General features: G+C 54.6%; 5 protein-coding genes across 5 annotated transcripts; 3 read left to right on the forward strand and 2 right to left on the reverse strand.

Annotated features, from left to right (window-relative positions):
• Positions 1-435: 435 nt before the first annotated feature.
• ISF_00902 (Cytochrome P450) lies at positions 436-2,163 on the reverse strand (the record flags this gene model as incomplete). Its single annotated transcript, XM_018844509.1, has 1 exon — positions 436-2,163. One exon carries the CDS (start codon positions 2,161-2,163, stop codon positions 436-438), a length of 1,728 nt encoding a protein of 575 aa, XP_018708959.1.
• A 704-nt stretch (positions 2,164-2,867) lies between these two features.
• ISF_00903 (vacuolar fusion protein mon1) lies at positions 2,868-6,867 on the forward strand (the record flags this gene model as incomplete). The annotated part of the gene is made up of 5 exons (XM_018844510.1): positions 2,868-2,966; positions 3,048-3,311; positions 3,376-3,466; positions 3,523-4,503; positions 5,048-6,867. The coding sequence occupies 5 exons, from the start codon at positions 2,868-2,870 to the stop codon at positions 6,865-6,867; spliced, it is 3,255 nt and encodes a 1,084-aa protein (XP_018708960.1).
• A 279-nt stretch (positions 6,868-7,146) lies between these two features.
• On the reverse strand, positions 7,147-7,617 carry ISF_00904 (hypothetical protein; the record flags this gene model as incomplete). Its single annotated transcript, XM_018844511.1, has 1 exon — positions 7,147-7,617. The coding sequence occupies one exon, from the start codon at positions 7,615-7,617 to the stop codon at positions 7,147-7,149; it is 471 nt and encodes a 156-aa protein (XP_018708961.1).
• Positions 7,618-10,672: 3,055 nt separating this feature from the next.
• On the forward strand, positions 10,673-11,156 carry ISF_00905 (hypothetical protein; the record flags this gene model as incomplete). The annotated part of the gene is made up of 2 exons (XM_018844512.1): positions 10,673-10,946; positions 11,074-11,156. 2 exons carry the CDS (start codon positions 10,673-10,675, stop codon positions 11,154-11,156), a joined length of 357 nt encoding a protein of 118 aa, XP_018708962.1.
• A 1,821-nt stretch (positions 11,157-12,977) lies between these two features.
• Positions 12,978-13,868, forward strand: ISF_00906 (hypothetical protein; the record flags this gene model as incomplete). The annotated part of the gene is made up of 1 exon (XM_018844513.1): positions 12,978-13,868. The coding sequence occupies one exon, from the start codon at positions 12,978-12,980 to the stop codon at positions 13,866-13,868; it is 891 nt and encodes a 296-aa protein (XP_018708963.1).
• Positions 13,869-13,913: the final 45 nt, after the last annotated feature.

Raw genomic sequence — 13,913 nt, forward strand, 5'->3', positions numbered from 1 at the left:
CTGCTGCGTTGGAAGCCGTGGTGCCGTGTGCGCTAGAGGTGCGTAGTTGCTTCGTGGAGCTATGAACGTTGAGCGTCGACATGTGGACACGGCAGCGTTCCGAATGGAGGCAAGTAGCCAGGCACCACCCATAACCCAGAGCTTACTAAGTCAATGCCAAACACTGCACAAGTGAACGAGTCAGCCAAATGCTACAAAGATGCGTGGTAGTTGACAGATTACTGCTAAATTCAAGCGAATATCATGAAATTTATTTAGAAAAAAAAAACTGATGCAACTGCGTTCGCGGGGCCTGTTAAAGCCGCTACTTGTAGATACACTACGCGCTAACTAACATGTATCAATCAATCAGTAGATACACGGCTACACAGGTCAACGAGTCATTCCAACTATTAGCAAGGCCGAAATGATGGATTTTCTTCAATCTGCCAAGTGCTATTCCTCGATGGCCCTGACCCAGCATGGCATGCAGTACCCCTTCACGCCCTTAACCCGCGGCCTGTCTACGATTTGGACCTGTCCATAAACATCCTTCATCCCATCATGTTGGAGAAACTCGAATTTCGCGACCAACAAGGCCAAGCTAACTTTGATTTCAGAAATGGCCATCCTATATCCAATGCAGTTTCTCGGGCCAATTGAAAACGTCATCAAACTGCTCCAGCCAGAGTGCTTGTGGCCTGAGATCACCGGGTTCAGTCCGCCGGTGTAGTACCTGTGGTTTGGATCCTGGAGCCAGCGTTCTGGCCTGAACATGTTCGCATCAGTGCCCCATAACGCAGGATCTACGTTCATCCACTTCTGCGGAATGATAACATCGTCGCCGCGGCCGATGCGGATCTCGCTGGTCAGGCTCCCGTCACGCAGCCTGATGGGCTTGCTGAGAGGAATGACGTCGTCCTTGGTGCACGTCCTGGGGATGGAGTGCGCCGGGCTGTAGAGCCGCAGGGTTTCTCGACACATGGCGTCTAGGTACGGCAGCTTCTCCAGCGCCTTCGAGCTGCTCTTCCAGTCTTCACAGCCCGATGGCGGCGCGAGCAATTCCTCACGAAGGCGCTTCTGGGTGGACGGTGTCTGGGCCATGGCCATGACGGCATACGACATGGCAGACGCATTATTATCATAGCCCCCTGAAAGCAGTGTCGGGATGATTGATACAATCTCATCGTCCTCGAGGCGGTGCTTGGCGTCCGCGGCGAGATTAGACTGCACAAGCAGGCCGAGAATGTCCCTTCTTCCGGAAACCTTCTCATCCGCACCAGTGTATTGAAAGTGCGCCTTGGCGTTTTCAACCAGTCGCAGACTGATGGTACGAATGTTCTGCTTGAGTTGGTCGAGATGCATCTGTTCCCGGACGAACCAATGCCCAAACGTCTCTACCAAGGGGAGCTGCGACCTCAGAAGAGAGTAGAGCGATCCAGTGGTAGCGGCTTGTGCCACCTCCACAAAGGCAGCTTCAAGCTCTGATCTATGTCCTTCCAGTGACCCGAACCTATACTGGAAGCCGCTTTCGCCGATCATATCCATGAAGAGATTCTCAAAGTCTCCGTACGCGTTGACTTCGATGGCGCGCCGCGTTTCATTTGCAGCCGATTTGGCTTCTAACGAGGGAGAGCCAAGGGCCCGGTACCACCTCTTTGCTAGCTTCTCCGTAAGCGCCGCAAAAACGGGCAGCATACTATCGATGGCTGTGCTGCTGAACCCGGGCCCGATGGCTCGCCTCTGGCGCTTGTGCTGGTCTCCGTCCACCGCAACCAAGCCATCCCCGAATATGAGTCGTGTGGTTCGCATTTGTACCTGGGAGCGGGCGTACGTATGCGAATCATTCAGCACATGGTGGATGCCGGCGAGATCTCCAAGGACTAGGCTGGGTCTGCGGTTTGTGAAGAGCGAAGCCCATACGCCGTCAAACTTGGCGCAGTATTCTAGTAGAAGCGGCGACATTTGAAATGCCTGAGCCTCTTTAGAGCTTAGAAACCCAAAAAACCAGTGCTGAGTTGGGGGCCCCTGGACGGCGTTGAGAGGTGACAGTGACATGGCGAGCCAGTAGGCTCTGCAGATGGCAACCGCATAGATGAAGAGCACAGTGAGGAGTCCAGAAGTGAAAATGCTTCGCACATCTAACTCTGAAACGGAGAGAGATCTCAGTTGCGGCGTCTCCATGGTGCTGGGAAATATCGGTGAATCGTGAGTATAAGAGAGTTCCAGGGACAGACAGGCAAGGTTGAAGACGGGGTATCAGCGCACAAGGTGATTCAAATCTGATCAAGCTGAAATCAATTTTGAACTTGGATAGCTACTGTTATAAGGGCCCCGGGCTATATACCCCAAAGTTCCAACATAAGCTGCAGAAGGAAGGCCCGTAGCGGGTATGGATGTTGGCGATCACAGGATTCAGCTCTCTTATTATGTAGCACTCAAGGACGGCTGACAGTAGCAGTTTGCAAAATGGCTAGTCGCATTATCTTACTTGCAGTCAACAATATAATACAGCGTTTTTCGAAACTATGGAAGAGGCGAGGGACATGTGATATGTCTCTCTATCCTCGTGTAGAGAACGGCAATCGGAGAAGTCCGCACAGCCTTTCAGGTGACTGTCGCTTTCGGACGGAGAAATACTTTGGCCGAAGAAGACAAAGACATCTTATCAAGCAGGCAAGTTTGTGCATTCTTGAACCCAATCTTCCATTTGAAGGAGTGACAGCTTGGAAAGGCGGCGTGCATAGTCTCCAGCCAGGCTTCTTTATTGCCCTCGAAACTCGATTGAAGCCCAACAAATATACCGCAAAGCAATCACGGTGGTAATGATGGACCAAACTGCAGATACGAGGCGGAGTGAGGATGTGCCTCATGACGATATTCAGCCTATGCCAGAAGAAGCAAACACAGAATCAGGCCCCGAAAAACTCGCCGGTCCCAAATGCGTCGCCCTCGTCGCTGCAGTCAGCGGCGCAGGCTTTCTCAATGTCAGTATCCATCCATTGTCTGCTCTGCTGCCGCAGAAAACACAACCCAGTCCGTGCTAACCATGTCCAAATAAAAAAAAGACCTTCTCCAGCCAAGCTGCAGTCATCATTCTTCCCACAATTTCCAGAGACCTGCATATCCCGCCCGGCCGCCAGCAGCTCGTAGTCTCCGTCTACGGGCTCGCTTTTGGATGCTTCCTCCTGCTCTGGGGAAGGGTTGCCGACATCTTCAGCAAACGAACAGTGTTTGTAGCCGGTAGTGTCTGGGTCACGTTGACCACGGCCATCACACCGTTTGCGCCTAACGAGGCTGCGTTCCACGCATTCAGAGCCTTGCAAGGAATTGTACGGTGCAGTCGTCATCCCCAGGGACTTGTAGCTTTATCTTTTTCTTGTCTAACATGCCTAGGGCGCTGCGGCGAACGTCCCGACGGCTATTGGGGTCCTCGGCACCACGTTCTCCAGAGGAAAGGCCAGGGCATACGCGTTTGGCTTCTACTGTGAGTCCCTCCCTCCCATGGAGCGTCCTGTGCATCGCTTATTTTCTACTGGTAAGCCGCTGCAACTCCGCTTGGAAGTGTAGTAGGAAATCTCCTCTCGGGGTTTATCGCGTCCTCTACCAGCTGGAAATGGGTGTTTGGCGTGCTTGCCATCCTCGCCGCCTGCATCACCATTGCGGGATATTTTGCAATTCCTTGTCAAAAAAGTCCGACGGCCATCGATGACGCTACGTTGCGCGGCCGTCTTGACTTGGTCGGGGCCTTCCTTTCCACTGCCGGCCTGGGCTGTCTCCTGTTCGCCCTGAGTACTGGTAACCAGGCTGGTTGGGCTACGCCATGGATACCAGTCCTCATCGTCGTGGCTGTCGCGCTCATAACGGCCTTTCTCTTCTGGGAACGGTTCCTAGAGGCAAACGGCAGTCGGCCACCACTCATGAGAGTATCACTCTTTCAAAATCGCGAGTTGAGTGTTTCTCTGGCAGTAATGTGCATGCTATTTGCGTCCTTCAACGGGTACCTCGTTTACGCTACCTTTTATTATCAGGAGTATCAAGCTCTCTCGCCACTGCAAACGACTCTCCGCTTCATCCCAACTGGTGTTGTCGGCGTCATCATGGCAATTTCTGTCCCACTGCTTCTTTCACGCATTCCTACCTTTGCTGTCCTCCTTTTAGGAACACTTTCTACCTCGGTGTCATCGCTGCTCTTGGCAGTACCGATCCCAACCGATACTTCCTACTTCAAATATGGGCTCTGGGCCATGATTCTGGCCACATTTGGCGCGGATTCTGCTACTCCTTGCCTCTACTCGATCGTTTCGCACGCTGTTTCGGGCGAATACCAAGCCATTAGCGGTGCTATGCTCAACGTCTCGATGCAGCTTGGGCGAGTCCTTGGCCTGGCTATCGCGACGGCTACACAAACCGCCGTCATGGCAAGAGGGAGAGACGCGGAGGTTGATCATGGCCAGCTTCTGCCGTGGGACCCAATCTCTTTAGAGGGCATCCGGGCAGCAAATTGGCTCAATTTTGCATTTGGTGTGTGCAGTTTTTTTATTGTTCTCGTCTGTTTTACCAGATCAGTCAAGGCAGTCTGAGCTGGCCCAAAGTGTAAATGCGGGTCGACGGACGGTACTATCTCCAAGTACTTACCTGGGTAGACAACTGAGTAGGTGGATAAAAGGCTGTGCAAGGGGCAAAATAATAATAATACAAACTCATCATAGTTGAGACGCATACCTAATATAATGCCATGTTTATTACTCCTGCTAAGGGAGGTACAAATAGGTAAAGTAGGTTAGTACTATGTACACACATACATAGGTACCTTAGTTGTAGGCTTGCTTCAGCGGCCTCCACTGTAATTCACCAACGTGTCGTCATTTCTTGAAACGGGGGTCACCCCGCCAAAGCTACCACATCTCCTGCATCGCGTGCCACCGACAGCCTGTCACCTACACGCGCCGCCCGCTTTCCCAAGAACTCGCACGACTGTCCAGCCGAAATGATACGGACATTGCGGCCTTGATAGGTATTCGAGGGCAACGCTGGCGCTGTGTCGGCTCTACCAACACGACATAAGATGACCTCGGACATACAAACGAGACAATGGCAACAGATGACAGCGCGTCGGCCGATGGCTCAGGCGAGGCATCGCAAGTCCCACCAAACGATTCCACCGATTCGAAAGCCTACACAGGCCAGGCGACTACGGCACTGACGACTGTCGACATTCAGACACTCTCCTTCCCCGACGGCTCGCGAGGCACATTTCAAACCCCTGCGCCGAGGTCTGTGTCGACGCCAGTGTCCAGCGGGTATGCTTCGCCCGGCTACAAAGCAAGCCACTCAGGAGGGGAAGGAGACGATGGAGCAAGTGTCATGAGCTTTGCGCCCACGATGCGACCGGCTGGCGATATCGCGAGCCTCTTTGTCGGCGACTTGAGCAAGCGCAGCATCGCCTGGAACATGCTGCGCTCGCAGGCACCCACTGTCCAACCGTTTGAGACGAGTCGCCATCGACAGGGCGACATCTTGACAAACTTCGAACGAGAATTCGAATTGGTGCCGGCAGAGGCAACAGAAGAGGTGGATGATGCGTCGCGTGTGGCCATGTGGAAGGCAAAGCGCAAGCACTACATGATTCTCTCGTCCGCTGGAAAACCCATTTGGAGCCGCCACGGAGACTTGATGCTCATTAACTCCTCGATCGGAGTTATGCAAACGATAATATCTTTCTATGAGGGCGCCAAGAGTCCGCTACTGGGATTTACGGCCGGCGACGCCAGATTTGTAGTCCTGACCCGGGGTCCCCTTTACTTTGTGGCTGTGAGCAAGCTTGGCGAGAGCGACTCGCAGCTTCGTGCGCAGCTTGACGCGCTCTACATGCAGATTCTCTCCACGCTTACACTGCCGACCCTAACAAGAATCTTTGTTAACCGACCGTCGTCGGATCTAAGGAAGCCACTCCAAGGCACCGAGTCGCTGCTTTCTTCACTGGCCGACACGTTCACGAGAGGCTCGCCAACGACGCTGCTAGGGGCACTGGAATGCCTCAAACTTCGCAAATCACAGCGACACTCGATCAACAATACGTTTCTCAAGCTGCGCTCAGACAAGCTGCTCTACGGACTCATTATTGCGGGCGGAAAGCTCGTTAGCGTCATTCGTCCACGGCGGCATTCGCTGCACCCGAGCGACTTGCAGCTCATATTCAACATGCTATTCGAGTCCGATGGCATTAAAGGCGGAGGGGGTGAAAACTGGATACCCTTATGCCTTCCCGCCTTTAACAACGAAGGCTATCTATATATGTACGTCAGCTTCTTCGACGACGAGGGTCAAGAAGCGCAGGAAGAAGCAAAAGCAGACAATGAACAGACGACAGGCACAAGCTCGCAGATTGCCATGGTACTGATTAGCACCAACAAGGAGAGCTTCTTTGGCCTCCAGAAGATGCGTCACGACGTGGCTCAGCAGCTGGCCAAGAGCGGCCATCTAGCCGTGATACGGGCCTCCGTGCGGGCCGGGCGGCCGCGGACGAGCCAGATTGTGCCCGGGAACCCGATGAGCCACTTTCTATACAAGTCCAAGGCCAACGTGCAGTTCTGCATGGCCGCGCTGGAGCCGCCGCTTGACGCCATCTCGGAGCGCCGTCGGCTAATAAGCCTGTACCACGAGATGCACGCTGCCGTGCACGCCAAACATGCGCACCTCAAAATCTTGCATAACACGGGCGAAGATTCCACGTCACTCGCGTGGGTCACGCCCGTCTTCGAGCTGTACTGCGTGGGAGGGCCCAACATGTCGCGCGCGACCATGGGGCAGGGTGCGAACAAGATCATCCAGTGGGCAAAGAAGGAAGAGCAGCGATTGTTCATCATCGGAGGCGGTGTCTTTTGATTGCCGCTATCGTGAATATAAAACCACTGAAGAAGAATAGGTTACCAACCCCGGAGCGTATACATCGCTCGATAACGGGGGATTATATACAAATAATAGAATAGAATAAGCAAACACCGAGCCCCGAAGCGCCGAGTATGAGTGATTCTGTTGTCACTCGTGCGTATGTCCCACCCATAATTCAGAGAAAATTAGATAAGTAAAATCGACCGTAAATCTTCAACCCATTACTCGTTCAACACATAGAAGATGAGCCTCTCCGTAGCGATCACGCCCAATTCATTTGGGTGCCTCTGTCGGGGACGCTTCGTTGGAGTGGTCCGCCTTGGAGAACGACCCCCCGGTCGCCTCGTCGGGCGACGCTGGACGGCTCTTGAAGATGAGGGACCTCCGGGCCCAGCCGCGCACCCGGTCGTTGACACTGGACTTGCGCTGCGTCGCCCCTCGAGTCCAGGGGAACTCGCGCCACTGCTCGGTGGGCGACTGCGTCGGGAACGAGGGCGTGCGCAGGGAGCTGCCGGGCGAGCTGCGGCGGAGGGAGTCGAGGCTGGGGCGCTCCTGGGACGGCGAGCAGACGGAGGAGGAGGACCCGGCTGCGGCGGCGGCGGCGACGCTGTTGAGGGAGGCGTTCATGATGGCTTCGGAGAATGGCGCGTCAAAGTCCTCGTGGAATCGCGGGCTGCGAGGGCCGGAGTGGTGGGAGAGGCGCCGGGGCGGCATTGCGATGTGAAGGGTCGGCTTGGTAGACATGGTGGAAGGTTTTGGTGTCTCGCCGTAGCTGAGGTTGCTGGTATTGAGGGGTCGGTCGCGATATTGGATGAGGCGGGGGAGGAAGCGGCGACATATAGCGAGCGTTACTGAGATGAAGGGATGCTTGTCGAATGCAGCACCAGATGTGGCAAGAGGGTGACACACTGAGGGTTAGAGCTTTTTAAAACAAGTTGCCGGTCACGCAGCGAAGAGCAAGTTCCTGTTGCAGGTGTGGGGTTGAAGGGTCTCTCTGCGTTCTTGATGCAACCCACCCCAGGCCTCAACGCCAAGGAAACAAGGAGGTCAGCACCGAACGGGCCTAGAAAGACTGGGATGCGGAGACTGTCCTATTCCCTTTTGTCTTCACCAGGGAACAATTGGCAGAGTAGAGTGACAAAGTGGTGGGTACATGGCTTTAATTAGCCCAAGGTGGAAGCCCAGCAAGTCCAGACCCTTTCAACCTTTGTCCGGCTCGTCGACTTGGAGACGACACCCACTGAGGGCCACCGCTGGGACGTGGTGGGCCACTTGGAAATTACTTGAAAAAAACGGTTCATCATTCAGTCGCTAACCCCAGAACTGTCAGTGGCGTTTGCCGATCGCCCTGGTGCAGGGCCAGACCTGGTCGATAGAGTTTGAACCTTGGCGAGGGGCGAGGTACAACAAAGGTTAGCCAGGGGTCAATGATGCCGAACATTTGTTGCTTGAGTGAGCCAGCTTGAAAAGGAAGAAAATAACGAACCGAGACGAAGTTACAGCTCTCTTGGTGATACCTTTTGGCCAGCGAAATCCTGCAATGCAGCTTGTGTCTTGCAGAGTGTGACAACCACGACAGGCCATAGGTTGGATTGGACTTCAGCCCCACGGTCATTTCGGCTCACAACGGGCCACGGACAGAACAGACTTGACTTGACCGGGTCATGGCCCCATTCGCACGTGAGCGGTCGGGCTGGCAAGCCGGCGGCGACGGAGGGTTGCCAACACAACAAACAGGATAGGCCGGAGAATAGGGGCAGAAAGAAGACAAAAAAAAAAAAAAAGAACAAGATCGACGGGGACCGTGAAGACGCTGACACAAAACGGGGCCCCCAAGCGCCCTCCTTCTCTCCCTTGCCTCCCTCCCTCCCTCCCGAGCCTCTGCGCTCGTGAGCAGAAGATGCGCGACGATCAAGCGAGCATTGGCTTTTTTTTTTGTTTGCCCCAGTTGATACTAAGAATAAATGCCGGCCGGTCAGATGAGCAGAAGCACGAGTAAGGTACCGATACTGAGAGATGAAAATTGACAATGTGCAGCCAAGCCGACTGCCGCCGGTTGCATACGACTTGTCGCTCTTCACTACCCCTCCAATGCCTCCAAACCTCCAAACACGATGCTGCCCCACCTCCATCACAAACGTTGACCTTGGCCCTCTGTCGCACCAAACGCCACGCAAGCCTCACATGTTATTGCCGCACACCATCTCCACGCTGCATCGTCGTTGTCATCCCGCACTGCACAAACGGCCTTCCAAGATTAAAGAAATACAACACTGCAACAATGCAACAATACATTTTTACTTTCGCCTGCACTCGCCTCTTCTCGCCTCTTGCACCCGCACCATCGTAGTCTCCATGTGAAGAACGCCCACCCTACTCTTTTGCCCTCGCGCTCTTGCCACAGCCCGAAACCATGTCGTCAAGTGGACGACAAGGCAGGTAGGTGGGCAGGTAGGCAGCAACTTGCTGCCACCACTCACATTCGAAAGCGAACCGCTCTCATGCATTAGACTTCCTACACTCTGCCATCCCACCACCTGGCAGACGACGCAATGCACATCTTGCTCCGATTCACTTGAAAACTTGCTCTTGCTATACAAGACCATCCTCCGAGGCCATCGATTTCGGTCCAACTTGGCCTGCTGGGTTTGCTTCCAACTTTCGTCATCTCGGCTTATCTTTATCTTTACCAACGTTGACCTACCCTCTCACCCCCGGTGTGTTACCGCACGCCAGGAGACTGGCGAGGCAAGGCTCTGCACATCGGGATGGATACACCTCAACACCAGACGGCCGGTGGTCTCCATCCTAGCAGTCCAACACGCCAGGGGCCCGCTCCAAGGCCTTTGAAGCCTCCCGACCCAGTACAAGAGTCAGCAAGATGGCCTCTGCAGACAGTTGACGACAACACAACGGGCGACCGCCATTTTCCCCCGGCTTATGCACGGCATAAATCGTTACGCGAGTTTGATCATTTCAGCCATCATAACACCCCAGATAGAGGCCTCCCTGCTACGTATCATGCACCCCTTCGCGCAAGACGTGGTATCGACGACCGTTCCTTCTCCAGGGGACCAACAGCCCGGAGCTTCGAGGAAGACCAATTCGCCCATGAACGCAGGATACGGTCCTATAGAGACACGACATCGGAGATTATATCACTATATGCGTCTCGAAATGCAGTGACTCACAGTTCCGTGCTGTCTCGAAACGATGACGATGCTTCCTCAACAACGTCGCACTCAAGGCACCCCACTGCTGGCCAGCGACACATGCAGTCAAACAACGGCCATCTTCGCAATGCCTCTTGGCAAAAGTCAAGAACACCCGGGCCTTATCCCACGCGGTTGAGACGTCCCGGCACAAGTATCACGTCGCCCCCACTGGCGGAGACTCGGGGCAGGGACTACAGCAGAATGATGGAGGGCGAACGTGGCCCTCAGGTACGTCGGGATGTGTCACTTTGAATTTATGACTGCTTACACTGGAACAGAAATTCACCCACAATCTTTACAAAGCCTCCCTTGCTAACAACCAAAGACGAGCCCCTCCACTGTCACTCCGCGCTGAAATGAACAAATCGTCCAGCACACTGCCGTCCAGATCTTCACCCGGTCCGAACTACTACATGACAGCGTCGGGTCGCGCTAGAACGCCGAGTTCCACTGTGTCTTGGGCATCAAGGCCATCTGATCGGTATTACATGGGCTCGACCGACCAGAGCAGTAGATCTGCAAGCTTGACTTCGATCGTTGAGATGTATCAGCGGCCGATGACATCTAGCAGCACGTGCCCAGCAATGCGGCCTACCGGCACCCCCTACTATGATTACACCGAGGATTTTAAGGACCCGGATTCCGAGGGTGCCCGCGAACCAGATATGCCGCTCTCTCCTGTTCCGCGCAGAACAGGTAGTGTCACGAAGCCAACCATCCTGCAGCAGGATATGCAGCTGAAAATGCACGGTGCCATCGATAACCATTCAATACCCAGACCTTCAAACGGTGGATACAGATGCGGCTATAGTCAGACAAATAGCAGCATCGACGAGTCGTTTGACTCGTATCTTCAAGGTAGTCATGATGATTCCATCGAGGAGATTGAACGGGCCATCACAAATGCAATCTCAAATGCAGCGGCAGATAAACTGATGGCAGCGTCAGAACATTTGAATTCTAACCAAGACACGTTGCGAAACAGACGACCAGACAATCAGCCCGCCCCGCCGAATGTCGCTGATATTTCTCGGCGACTACCTGCCACAGAACGACAATACGGCTTGAGAACAGCAGCACCGAACATTGAAACCAATGCTAACATCAGAAGAGCATCGCAATTGAGTCTGAATAAAAACAACATGGCTCTGGATCCCGCATTTGCAGACTTTACGTCTTTACTTTCCTCATTTGAGAGATTAGCCAAGTCTCCATTTTCAAGACTCAGCGATGAGGATGATATTGACGAGCGACACAGCAGACGAAGCAGCAAATTATCGACTATGGAAACACTCGATGAGATGGAAGCCATGGATAACCCGTACCCAAAACATCATCAGCACAGCGCAGCCATTGCGCGGACTGGCACGCCAGCACTCAGTGCCAGCGAGTCCCTGACTGAACATCCGTTGTCATCGGGAGAGGATACAATGGTCCTCACGCCTGAGCCTCTATCCCCTCGCCGTGGAAAGAAAGCCCAGAGTGAACTACACCAGAGATTCATGAAAGCCTTGCCGCCTCTTCCAGCGGAGATGCTTACTACACGGCCCAACCATGCACTTCATGACTCCGCCGACAAGCAGAGTAAGAACGATTCTGCCATCTCCCAGGTTAGGTCATTATCCCTTCGAAGTCACATTTCACGCTCAGGTAGCCCTGGTAAATTGAGGTTGCGCGTTCGAACGCCATCCTCATCTGGAGAGACTGACCCTGCGCCTCCATCGCACCATACTCGACAAGAACGCCGCTCCGCTGACGAGTGCAGATCAACTACCAATTATAGAGCCCCTCCGAAGCTTAAGTTGAAAATATCGCGAAATCAACTAGGGCAGGGACGAAGTCTCCAGACTGGATCAGTGATTCGTAACAACCGGCTGAAGCAGTGTAACTCACTGGCCGACGTGGCACAGCCACCACACATTAATATCGAAAATAAAACAGAGAAAACCAAAGATATGTTGAGAATCAAGGACCAAAACGATGTGCATGAGCTATTGGCTACGAATATCGAGCAACGGGATAGCGCAGGCGGATCGTACCAACCATCCGATCAGTTCAATCTTTCGTATCCCCCCACGCCTGTCCAAAACGCAGATACTATGCTACCACGGCGGGAACCCTGCCGCGAATCGACGGAAGAGCTGCGAACTGTGCAATCAGAGACTGGTGAGGCAGTTGCACGTCGCATAAAGCCAAAATTTTCGTTTCTACGACTACGGTCTCCGAACCAAGCAGCGCCAACGATGCTGACCAAACCTGCACCTGGTCCTACCTGCACCAACGGCGTAGCTGATGCGAAGACTGTTGAGACGAACATCGCCGGTGTCGCTGCCAGTCAATTTGATTCGACCGTAACTGAGAAACCTGCTGGAAGTGTTTCGGTGAAGTCGGAGCGGGTCGGCAATCGAGTGAAGCGGTGGGCTTCCGATGCCAAACGCGTAGTTCGATCATACGTCAGACGTACGCTCATTCGGACTCCCAAGAGTACAACTACATAAGTCTATTGCATGGGCACGACTGGAGGACATACAACTGGCAAAGTTTTCCGGGGTACAGAAGACGGTATGGGCTCGCTCACGCTTACACGCCCAAGAGAGTAGAATTAGTTTTGATAGTACAGACTCAAATCAGCAATATCATCAACTTCTTGTCCATCATTGGACTCACTTCTCGATGAACTTCAATGAGCTGCGGCGTGGGACGTAGGAGTGGCTTGGGCTGGCGGAGGTCCAAGTCCGAGGTGCCGACGACACCCACTTATTAACGAGCCATGGGAGCTGGCGACGCGGGTCGGGATAAAGCTGGATCAAACAACTACACGTCTCTTTAAGAAGAAATTTGAAGCGAGATTGTTTCTTCGTTCATCTTCTTTGCCAAAAATTGACGAGCATGGTTGAGCGAGACTATGCCACAGCGACGGGCCTCGACGTTCGCCTTGCAGCGCGCGAAGGGAAGCACACAGGTCCGACTGCGGGTCTCGCGCCGGGCTTCCTACAGGCGAACCTGCTCGTGCTCCCCGCCGAGTACGCCGACGACTTTCGCAGGCTCTGCGCGCGCAACCCGGTGCCGTGCCCCCTGATCGGCGAGTCCTCCGGCCCGGGCATCTTCGACAGCGTGACCGGCAGCGCGCCCCGGTTAAGCATGGCGACGGGCTGCGACCTGCGGACTGACATCCCGGCCTACATGGTGTACGAGGACGGGCGGCTCGTCAAGTCGCACTCCCGGGACGTCCAGGCGGAGTGGACTGCCCGGCACGTCGGGTTCCTGATCGGGTGCTCGTACAGCTTCGAGACGGCGCTGGCGGCGGTGGGCCTGCGGCCGCGGCACGTGGCGCAGGGCCGCAACGTGCCGATGTACCGGACGACGCTGGCGCTGATGCCGGCGGGAAAGTTCACCGGCGCGACGTGCGTGGTGTCGATGAGGGCGTATAGGAGGAGAGAGGTGGACGAGGTGCGGAGGGTGACGGCGAGGTTCGGGGCGACGCACGGGGAGCCGCTGGCGTGGGGGTGGGAGGCGGTGGGGAGGTTGGGGATCAGGGACGTGGACGAGCCGGAATGGGGGGACGCGCCGTTGACGGAAGATGGGATGCCGCTGGGGAAGAGGAGGAGGGAGGGTGAGGGGGATGGGGAGGAGGAGGAGGAGGAGGTGCCGGTGTTTTGGGGCTGTGGCGTGACGCCGCAGGAGGCGGTGATGAGGGCCGGGCTGAAAGGGGTGGTGATGGCGCATGCACCTGGTCATATGCTGGTGCTGGATGCAAAGGATGAGGATATTGTCGGCTGAACGGAGGAAGGGAGGCTTGATATTGTGGTTTTGATATTGGCTTAT

The sequence above is a fragment of the Cordyceps fumosorosea genome (genome assembly GCF_001636725.1).
Source record: "Cordyceps fumosorosea ARSEF 2679 chromosome Unknown scaffold_1, whole genome shotgun sequence".
NCBI classification, from domain to species: Eukaryota; Fungi; Ascomycota; class Sordariomycetes; order Hypocreales; family Cordycipitaceae; genus Cordyceps; species Cordyceps fumosorosea.